An 11644-nucleotide genomic window follows, 5' to 3' on the forward strand; every position below is an offset into this window, starting at 1 on the left:
AGGGTGTCCAACCCCTCAGGAGTTAAAAGATGCTACAAAGGAACCCCTAAAAACAATTTAGGACTTGTTTCAGGCAGGGTGTTTCTCCAAACTGTCCCAGAGGTACCCACCAGCCCTTCACCCCTCTGGCTCTGACACAGCATTTGGAGCTGCACCCAAATCACTCATTAAAAATTGTGCTGGAATTTTAGGAGATATTTAAGGACATGAATATTTTGCTACACCTTTCCAAACTGTCTCCAGTAATGACTTTCAAGAAGTGAGGAGAAAATTCAGCATCAACTAATGCAGCCTTAAAAGCAACGCAGGGACCATCCCCACAGAGATTTGTCTGTCCAAACCCAACAGTGCTTGGGCCAAATGTGGGATGAAATTAAAGGACTCCCCAAATTTTAACTGTTTAGCTCATGGAAGATTTCTATATAACTTGATTTTCTCTCCATTTTTGGTACTTCACTTACTCACAGGACAACTCCTCTTTTTCCCTGTCACATGATTTTCCTGGGAATAATAAGAGACTCAACCCCAAAGATTTAAAACACCAAGAAAACAATGTTATTTTTGAAGCCACCACGCATTTTAAATAATCTCAGCCACACAAATAAGCATGTAATTTCACAAGAACTAATGGATAAATACATGGGAGAATATAATTAAAGGGTTTATCAATAACCCATAGGGACAAGGAGGATATATTAAGAATAAATGATCAGTGCCAGGATGGTTCTACATTCCCAGAGGTTTCCCTATGCAAGATTAAATAAGATTAGGTTTATTTCTTGTGAGAGGTTGATGGATTGATAATAAAGAAAGCTAAAGCCAAAACAAAGGATTTTTCCCAACTGATGGGCAAAAATCCACCAAGCAGCTGGGACTGAGTGGGAAAACATCTAAAAAATGGGATTTCTCCCCTCCTCACACTGGTTAAGTGGGGGTTAATGATGGCTTGTTGAGCCAGGAAAGCGTTTTGGGGTCCTTCCAGAGGGCAAGTGATGAATAAATGGCAGGTTATATATATTTTGATTAGAAAATCCCTGCTGCCAACTTGCTCCTCTTAAATGTTTAATTTCAAGGCATAATAAGTCCTCGGCTGGTTTTTGCTGCTCCTTTGGGCTCTCCTGTGCAAAGTTACTGAAAGCATCTGACTGACTGATCCTTTCCCAAGCATTTCCAGGGATAAATTTAAAATAATAATAATAAAAAAAAAGAAAGCTGTGGATGTTTAAAGGGACTTACCTCCATCACTCAGACAAGCTTTGGAGTCTATTTTCCAGAGGCAGGATCAGCTGATTGAGATAGAGCTGGGCCGGAGGGATACCAGTGGGGGGAAACAAAAATTCTAAATGATTGTAAAACTACACCTTGTGCAAATACTGCAAAAACCAAGCCAGGCTTGGTCAGTAGGCTGAGCCCCCTCAGATTTGTGTTTCCCTTGGATGTCTGCAGTACCTGACAGTCAGCACAGGAGACGTGGGGATGCTGATCCTGCCCTTTTAAATTTTTGACTCCACCTGAGATGTTTCTGCACCTTGGCTGGGTTTGGCGCTCGTTCCTCTTCCTCTTTGAGGTTCAGCCCTGGTGGGAGCTCAACCTTCACCCGCAGCATCTCCTCACTGAGCTCTGCCAGCCCCAGCCCGGCTTCCCGGGAGCTGCTGGAGGGAGAAGCGGAGAGATGGTCACAACTCTTTAAAGATGCAAATTGAGAAGCAGCCATCATAACAAGAGAGCTCTGCTAATTCTCTTACGAGTATGCAGATTTCAACGCTGACTTTTCCTAGGCTTATTTGTTTTATTTAGCAATAAATTTAATACCAGGTCCCTGAAGCAAAGAGACAGATGGACTATAAACTTTGAATTTTGAGTAGTTTTACTTTCTTAAGTTCATGTCATCTTTGATGTCTTCTGAAATTACATCTTGGAAAGTTTGCAGGGATTGAATTCTGCTTTTTTACAGCCCTCAAAGCAATTTGATTAGCTGCCTTTTAAATTTTTTTTCTTGTGCAGGTTACCTGAAGGATCTTAAATACCATCTCTGTGATTCATATCCTTGGCTGCCAGAGTTGTCTCAGGGAGCTGCCAGTGGACCTGAGAAAACCAAACCACTACACAATATCTTCTCTGCAGGCAAAGAAAAGCAAAATTAGCTTTATGCATCCTTTGGGATGGAAAACCTCTGAGATCTGAGACCAAAACCCCTGGGCTGAAATAAAATAGTGCCCTTGCAGAACACAGGCCAGCTGGGGTGGGGTTTTGGAACGACCACAAAGTCATAATGCAGCAGGAAGGATTCATCTCCTTTTTTCTTCTTTTCTTTTCTTTTCTTTTTCTTTTTTTTTTTTTTCTTTTTTTTTTTTTCCATCCACCAGCAATTAAAAAATTAGTTTGGAAATGAGGAGAAACAACAGAGAGGTTGGTGCAGGCTGGGGAAGCCTCTGGGAGGAGGGTGGTCTCCATCCTTCAGTTGTCCACAGGTGCTCAGATGAAGCCATGAGTTGGTTGAAGACCATGGGGGTCAGATACACAAGAACATCCTTTTTACCAACAACCCTGAGGTGTGTGAAAATTTAAAATTTTATCTGGAGGTGTAAAAATCACATCCCACGTGCTCAGGAGTCAGGGAGAGGTGAACTTAAGGACAACACTGCGATATTTGAAGTTAACTGCTTCAGCCTCGTAGATCTAGGCCCAGCCAGGTCCCATCATGATTAATTTCCCTACTGTCACACACAAAAAGGGAAGGAAATTAAATTTAAAGAAAAAAAAACAGCAACAAAAACCCCACGTCGTTTCCAAGCTGCAACCCAGGAAACAGCGGAAAAAAAAAATCAGTGTGTCAAATGAAGAAGGGGGAGAACAAAGGTGTTACAAGGAGCCAAGAATAAAACCCAAATGAAAACTGCAAACAGGTTTGACTGCCAAAAAATCCACCTGCCTGAAAGTCCTGCGGGTCTCACCAATAAATTTGGGCCATTTCAGCAGTTGTTGGTTGGTTTCAGCCACTCAAAATCCCACCATGGGCAGGTGCTGCCATCGCTCAACCCCTTCCAGTTTTGAGACATTATTGACTGCTCAATTGCAATGGAATTATGACAGATGATTATTACAGGCACATTAAAGTCTAATGAGTGGCCAGTGATTGATGCCATTTGAAGAATACCATGAGAACTAATGAGGATGAGCCACTTCAGATGAGGAGTTGTGGGTTTCGTTATCAGTGGCTCCTTGGCTTCTCACCCGAAAGCTTTTGGTGAAAAGGAAGAGGAGGTTTACACAGGTAAAGGGCAAGGATTCCACAGTGATGATGCAAGGAGGACCCACACAGGTGCTCTTTAAAGGTAAAATTGGTGGGAAATAGCATTTCTTGGGGAAATGTGTGGGAAATAGAAGTTTCCTAGAAAAACATTTGTCTGTGGGCTTTAGAGCCTTTGGGAATGCCATTAGAAAAACAAATTTTAATTGTTACCATCTCCCCAAACTCTGTTTTTGTCTTTTTTTTCCCCTCAATCTTCTTATACTCATTTTCCATGAATTCTTTACCTCCTTCCTTTAGCTTTGCCTCTTCTCCATCCCTTGCAGCACTAATGGAGGTCTCTATAGCCAAATTTCAGTCTCTCAGGTCATTTCTCTCCTTCTTCTTCTCGTTGGTTGGAACAGATTTTGCCACAATATCAACCCATGTTGACTCCATGGGGATTTGTCATCCCATGTGGGCATGATGGCATTAAAACATCCCCAGGAGACAACTACAGGAACTTTCTTTTTGTAGGGTTTTTAGGCAAATTGCAGCAGTTGCTTGAACTTCAGAGAACCAAGTATCAAAACCCTTTTTGCACCAATCTGTTCATTCACTGGCCTGAACTAAAGTTGCATTTACTACAACAAGTCACCAAACCCAAATAATTACAACCTCCTCCCACTTGGGAGTGATGTGAACCACAAGAGGAATCATAAGGTGATGACAAAGACATCCTCTCTTCCTCCATCCACCTTCTTCTGGGCTGGGGTCAGTCTTGTCCTATAGTGGGAAAGATTTTCTCTCCCTCCACCAACCAGGGCCTTTTAGAGGCATTTCCACTTGCTGGGATGGGATTTTCTGTTTTCTTTTCCATTTGAAAAGTGGCTTCATATTCCATTTTATTATTTCTGAATGTTGCAGGATTTATTCTGTTTGAAGTCTTACATCCTCATTTCCTGTCAGGATGATTAAAATTGATTTCCGCCATCAGCTAGAAAAAGATAACCTGAAGTGGGTTCCTGTGAGAGAGAGCTCTATCCCCACTGGAGACATTACTAACCCTCTCCTATTATTTTAACTTTGTTTTTTGGGGGGTTGTCTCTTTGGAAAAAGACAACTCAGTGCTTCTCAGCCATAAGCATCCTCCAGGTATGTCAGGAAGAACTTTTTAACCTCATTTTCCCCATCACAGAAAGTGGACTGAGGGGTTTAAATAGCTCCTGTTTACCACTGCCACCCTCCTGGCAGTATTTTTAGAGAAGTAATTGGATCCTCCTGGCGCCTTCGCTTTGCTTTCTCCAGCTCCACATCCTCTCACCCCCCACCTGCACCTGTCCCAGTTTGTATCTGGGCAGCTGAAACGGGATGGGTTTTTCCCCAGCATTGAGCTGGGTGGTTCCCAGTGCACTCAGAGACTTTGCAGGAGGAGGAGGGAGGGATTTGGGCTGGAAAACCATTGGCAAGCTGTAAAACATCTGGCTGACAAAGAAAACATGGAAAAAATTAGTCCAGAGGGCAAGTGGCGCTCAGGGATACAGCAGTTCCAACCTTTATCCACCTCTTGAATCAACTAAACCTGGAATATTCTAAATAATAAAAAAAGAATCAATTAAAATAAATTAAGTAACTTTATTCTAAATCAATTCAATACGTTTTTACAATTGACTAAATAAATTTTAAAATTAACAAAATCAACCAAATGCTGGATATCCTGAATGATCTCCAAAATATCCCTAAAATAGAAATAACATCTTTCCAGGCTGAAGCATCTTGGGGCCTCATGACCAAGCTGGTTTGCAGCAAAACCCCATAGGCAAATTTATGCAAATGAGGGGGACTGGTGGTTCCTAGCACACCCAGGATGAAATGTTGTGTGTGTACTGACACTCTTTTCCCCAAACACCATCTCCAGGCTCCCAACCCACAAGGAATCTCCCCAAAAAAGGGGTCCCCAGACAGGTCCCTACCATCCAACAGATCCCCACCACAAGGCTTAAACACCCTTACAAGAGAGTAATTTAACGCCATTCCCAGCTTAAGCTCCATATCTACCGGGCGTGAAATTAGTTCCAGCAAGCTGCAAATTTGCCACTAATAAAAATATTTAGCAATTCGCTAGTCTTTAAATCAGGAGCAGAATATTTTCTTTCTTGCATCAACGCCCGTTTCTTTTTTAATTCTAATGTCGGAGCACCGGGGAGCTCCAGCCGTAAAACTGGAGTCTCACGACTGCGCGAGCAGTTTTAAATCAGTTCCCTCAGCGCTTCCAGCTCTGCCACCAAGAGTTTGATCATTTATTATCGTTTGACACTGGGCCATGTTGGTTATTTCGGCCACCAGGATGAGCTGGGCGTGGTGGATTTGCAGGTTTTAACCCAAAAGGAGCAGTCTTAACCCAAACCTGCCTCGTTTCCAGGGGCTGCTCCTCTCACAAAAGAGCTTTGACACATGTGATCCTGTCTTGCAGGCCTTGAAGGAAGGTGACCTCTCCGTCCTCCTGTGCCAAGCATTTAATTAGCCTCAGCACTAATTGCATCTCTCTGCCAAGCCTGTTTCACCCAATGCCAGCCTCAGGATCTTTGTCACGCCTTTGCTAAGAAATGCCACAATTCCCTGATCTCCTCCTTGGGGAAAACTATCCATGGTGATGACACATCCTTCAAATCATTCCTTTTCCTTGGCAGGACAGCAGTGCCCATCCACTGGACAACACTGAATTATTTGTGCCCAAATAAATCCTTTGAATCAGGTTTTCTAGGCCACGAGCATCCAACAGCATCTGTAGGACTCCACTTTTCCTTATTTAATGCAGATTATTGCTTGAGAGCCTTGCCAGGAAAGGTTTTATGATACCTATATTATGGATATCAAACATATTGGAGCTGGAATTAATCACCACCACATCGTTTGTCATCACTTTGATGTGTCCTGTCCCCAGCACAAGGGTTTGGGTGCAAATGCCACGTGGTGCAAATCAAAAGTCTTGGAGAAATCTGAATGTGTGACACCAGCAAACTTCCCTACATCAGCAGTTATCCTGGAAAAAAACACCACAAATGTGAAACTTCTCCCAGAGTCATGCAAACAACACAAAAATCCTCAATATTTGCCGCTCTCTCATGTTTTTTAATTCACCTTTTATACCCAGCATTGCCTTTCTGTCATTTCTTTTTTCCAGGTGCAATGCATCTCTGACACAAGCAATAAATGGGACCAAATCCCAGCAGGTAAAAGCTGGAAGGAAAAGTCATTTTAGGCCACCAATAACTGATTCTTTGGCAATAAACTCAGATTTTTGCATTCGACTGATGGGCTGACAGAGCAGTCTGCAAGGCAAATCCCCAGCAAGGCATTTCTGATGCTGGGAGCAGGCTGAGCTGCAGAGGAGGGATGTGGGGATGTGTTTAGGATGATGAGCTTTGTTGCAGATGAGTTCAAGAAATTTCTGGTGAAGGTTTTTATTTTGGAAATATCACACCAATGGGGTTGGTTTTCCCACTTTTCCTTATCTGTGGATTTATTTGTGCTCAGAGGAACCTGCAGCCTTGCTGTGATACCATATGGGCTGTGCAAATAAATATTATTAAATATTATGTATCATAGGTAATATAATCTATATTCTATGTATTATTAAGTATTGAATACATTTAATATTAAAGGATAAATATATAAGTGTTTTGGAAAGGTTTGGGCATCATTTAAACTCCAAAGTTGTGCTTGAGTTACCATCAGCCCTACTGCCATGGTGGGGTTAAAAACCAACAAGCAGCATGGCCCAGAGCTGGCCATTGGATGTGTATATAAATGTAATATATGCAACACACTTGCTGGGCTGTATATTGCATTTATTCTTCAACTTCTGGTCACATATCTGGGCTGTGGTGTGCTGCACCAGCAGGATCAATAGCTGGATGATTCAATCTCTCTGCTTCAAACTCTTTAAACTGGCTTAACATTGCTGTTGCTAGAATCAAGAAACTACCAGGCAGCACTGAGATGTGGAGATGAGAAATAAAAACCCAATCAATATGGGAAGAGGTTAATGAGGCCATTGGAGAAGCTGTGGATAAAAGGTACAAGAGAAAAAGAAGCCAAGGAAAATTATTGGCTGATGAATAAAAATTCTAACTTCTAGATGAAAAGCCAAAGGATGCAAAAGGAATGTCAGAAGGAGAAAGCTGCAGTTCCAAACAGCATTATGGATAAGAAATTTGGAGTTTTAGAAACTACCGGGTTCCAAAAAAAATGTGAAGAAAAGGGAAAACAGAGAAAAGCAAAGGGAGATTCCCAAACAACGGGCACAAATGTTTAATTTCTCATCTCCAGCAGCAGCAGGAAGCCCAGGGAACAACACAAGAGAAGGACTGGGAAAGAACAGCAGAGGTGGACATCAACAAGGCGGGGATTGCAGGGGGGAAAAGCCCTGCCCGGTGGGATTAACAGCACCGAGCGGAGCAGGAAGGAGTTTGCTCTCCAACATACGTTTTTAATGTGCTGGCAGCCGGCTGGCACTCCATGCCAAGGGAAGGCAGGTGTGGCAGACAGTTTGTGTTCTGCTTGCTGAAGCGTTTGGTGTCACGCTGGCGACTCTGATTTCATCGCAGGGAAAGGCAGAATAATTAACCGCTGCCTGATTCCTCCCCTTGAAAGAGGCGGCAGAAAACGCCCACTCAGGTGACATTTTATGCAGCCAAAGTGCTGCACACTTCAAGCGGTTGAGACAGAAAATATCAAGGTTTAGGTTTTTTCGGGTTAACTGGTGGGTGAGCCTGGAGTGCCTGGAGTTGGAACAAGATCGTCTTTAGAGTCCTTTCCAACCCAAACTATTGTGTAATTCTGAGATTTCATGATAAAGTCGCTCACCAAACCACATTGGCCTGGGGCTGATGGGCAAGATGTGATGGTGGAGAGACAGGATTTATAAACAGGCTGAAATATTTCTTTTAAATGGAAATTCCTCTAGTCTTGATATCAGAAGATGCTTATAGCATTGACAAACCTCCCTGCTTTGGCTTGGCTGGACCCCCAGCACGGCTGTTCCAAACCCTGCTGTGTCCCCATTAGTCAGCGTTACTGCATTAACGAAATCTGCCTGATTTTGGCCCTGAACATAATTGAGGGTGTGGACAGCTCAATTTTTAGCGTTTTGGGGTGCAAGCGTGTTCAGAGGTGTTGAGAGGCGCTCCCTGCAGCAGGGTGGGCAGGAGCTGGGTGGCGCCAGGTAAGGAGGCACCGACCCGTCTGCCCCTGGAGGGGAGGGAGATTCCCGCTCCACCGGGAGCAGCTGCGAGCTCCGGGACGGGAAGCGGCTGGAGCGGGATCCTGGGGATTCCGCGGGGCCAGGAGGGCCGGGGTTCAATAGGACTGGGACCGGGACCGGGATGGGGACCGGGATCGCGACCGGGACCGGGATCGGGATCGGGATCGGGATCGGGACCGGGATCGGGATCGGGATCGGGATCAGGACCGGGATCGGGACCGGGATCGGGATCGGGATCGGGATCGGGATCGGGACCGGGATCGCGACGGGGATCGGGCCCCTGGTGCCCCCGGCGCGCCCCCGCCTCCGGCGGCTCGCGGAAAGCCCCGCCCATTCCTCCACCTTCAGCCAATGGAGAGCCCCAGGCGGGGTAGGGACCTCGGCGGCCCCGCCCCCGCGCTCCGCCCCTCAGCCAATAGACAGCTCGAGCCGCGCTGCGGGCAGCGCTGATTGGCCGGAGCGGCGCGGTTGCTAGGCAGAAGCGGCGGCGCGGCGCGGCATGGCGGGCGCGCTGGGCGTAGGGCCGGGGGTGCTGGCGCTGCTGCTGCTCTGGGCCATGGCGCTGCTGCTCGTGCTGGGGCTGGTCCGCGCCGGCCGCGCCCGGTGAGCGCTGGGACGGGGCAGGACCGGGCCCGGGCCCGGTGAGCCCGGGGATGGGGCGGGACCGGGCCCGGTGAGCGCGGGGACGGGGCGGGACCGGGATCGGACCCGGTGAGCGCGGGGATGGGGCGGGACTGGGATGGGACCCGGTGAGCGCGGGGACGGGGCGAGACCGGGCCCGGTGAGCGCGGGGACGGGGCGGTCCCAGCCCGGTGAGCGCGGGTTTCGGGCCCGGCGGCGCTGAGCTCTCCCCGTGTCCCCGCAGGGTCGCCGCGGTGCCGGTGGCGCTCGCAGCCGCCGCGCTCACGGCCGCGCTGCTGCTCTTCCCCCGGGAGGGCGAGAGCCCGGCCCCAGCCGGCGCTGAGGAGGTGAGGCCGGGCGGGAGGGGCCGGGCGGTGCCCCGGGATGGTCCGGACAGCGATGCACGGCCCCGGGGATGGGCCCTTTCCTTGGGGATCGCCCCGGATGGGTCTTTGACCCGGGGATGGGCTCCAGCGGCCACCCTGCAGCCCTGGGAATGGTTCTTTACCCCGGGCAGGGTGCCCTGCCCTGCGGCCCCGGGAATGGGCGCAGCGATAGCCCCGTGCCCGGGAGATTGCCCCGTGCCCAGAGATTGCCCCGTGCCCAGAGATTGTCCCGTGCCCGGAAGATTGCCCCGTGCCCAGAGATTGCCCCGTGCCCGGAGATTGCCCCGTGCCCAGAGATTGCCCCGTGCCCAGAGATTGCCCCGCGGCGCCTTTTTGGTCACCTGGGGCTCCGGCAGTCTCTGCTGGCACAGCAAGTGTCGCCGGTGGAGCCGGGAACTATTGATTTCTCTAAGTAAATTCCTGATTTGCACACTGGAGCACCTTTACCCGCGGGGTTTGGCTCCCCTCCTCCTGTCCCCAGGGGCTCTGTGCAGGGACTGTGCTCTCTGCTCCCTCTCTGCCATTCCCTTATCGTTTTCCTTCCAGTTCTGCAGCCTTTCACTTTTCCCTCAGCTCTGTTTTCTGATTAAAGCCCGGTGACAGCTCTTTAGCTCTCTTGTAGGTCCTTGCCGAGCATGAGACCATCTGCGTTGTCAGGCACAGCGATCTCTCCCAGTTTTTGGATCAGGCTGTCTGAGCTGCCACCTCAAGCTCTCCCAGAGCTCTTTGGGCTTTGAATACACAAAGTTTTGTGGCCTTTCAGGTGCCTTTTCCTCTGTTCTATTATTAATGCATGTTAATTATCGCTCTTCTGCTTCTTGTTCTGTGTAAATCCCTACTAAAAGATACTTGTAATGTTCTTTTCTTCTGCCTGTGTCACATCTGACCTGCTCTGTGAAGGTTAGGAGTGAGATGAAGGGCAGCCCAGTGCGTGTTTGTTGCCTGGGAGGCAAATGGAATTGGAAAGCTTATTTTTTTTACGGATCTTCAATTGGACTGGACCTGCCCTGCCTATCAATAATACATGACCTGGGCTTTCTGCACCAAAACTCTGCTAATTGGCTAATTAAAAAGTGAAACGTGCAGAAGGAGCCGGCGCTTGGCTCACCAGAGACTCTCTGCAGGAGCACCAGGGCTGAGCTAATGCGATGGATGAAGCTGAGCCGGGGCTGAGCAGAGCTCTGGGGGGTCTGGGGAGCAGAGAGGGGGTTTCAGATCAGCCTCCTCGCTGTGGGCTTCTCTTTGTGTCTTGCCTAGCTACCATAGCTTTTTATTTTTGTAATATTTTTATTCTTTTCTCACTATCTCCCTTCTGAAAGGGAATCAGGGCTGGAGGTTTGTGGCTGTGGAGAACTGCTCCAGGGCTTGACTGCTGTCTCTTCGCTGTGCTCAGGACTGTGCTGCTCCACATTAACATTCCCAATAGCTTTGTGCAGGGATTCTTGTTCTCATTTGTCATCCCAGAGAGTGCCCATGGCCAGGGATGAAAAGCAAGTAGAGAAATGTGGGGGAGCCCCAGAGGTTCTTATTTCCAGGACGTGGTGGGCTCCCTGCAGGCTCCTGGAGCAGACTGGGGCTGTGACGTGCAGGGATCTTTGTGCTTCTCCTCCCTGCAGATTGTGGACACCTTCCTCATCGGCCGCTTCATCCTCCTGGCTGTGATGAGCCTGGTGTTCCTCGGGTGCCTGTTCCTGTTCCTGGTTTATCACCTCATGGAGCCCGTGTACGCCAAGCCGCTCCACAGCAGCTAGAGACAGCAATCTCTGCAAAGAGCAAATCCTGATTTCACGGGAATAAACCAGCCAGAGACACCAGGGGGCTGTTCTGGAGGTGACCACGATGCTCTTGCTGAGCTCAGAAAGAGCCAGCAAAGCAAGTGAAGTCTTTGCTTCATTTTAAAAAGCAAAGTTTGGTCTGAGCATGAGGCCCTTCCACCCCTGGGGGTTCAAGGCTCTGCACCTGCAAAGGTGTGTGAACCTCTGAATCCTGCTCTCGTTTACAGCAGAGCTGAGATCCAGGCACTTGGTGCTGCTCCTGATTCAGTGCACTGAACTGAACCGAGGTGGTTTGTTACTGTTACCCACAAGAGATGCTTTGTTACTGCTCCTTTTTCACTGTGGTTTAATAAAACTTTTTGAGAAA

The 11644-nt window shown here is 48.2% G+C and overlaps 1 protein-coding gene across 1 annotated transcript; it reads left to right on the forward strand.

The window, feature by feature from the left end:
• Positions 1-8939: 8939 nt before the first annotated feature.
• TMEM218 (transmembrane protein 218) lies at positions 8940-11644 on the forward strand. Its single transcript, XM_063417743.1, has 3 exons — positions 8940-9098; positions 9361-9463; positions 11119-11644. Exons 1-3 carry the CDS (start codon positions 8995-8997, stop codon positions 11251-11253), a joined length of 342 nt encoding a protein of 113 aa, XP_063273813.1. The 5' UTR covers positions 8940-8994; the 3' UTR covers positions 11254-11644.

The sequence above is a fragment of the Prinia subflava genome, chromosome 22 (assembly GCF_021018805.1).
Source record: "Prinia subflava isolate CZ2003 ecotype Zambia chromosome 22, Cam_Psub_1.2, whole genome shotgun sequence".
In the NCBI taxonomy this organism is placed as follows: Eukaryota; Metazoa; Chordata; class Aves; order Passeriformes; family Cisticolidae; genus Prinia; species Prinia subflava.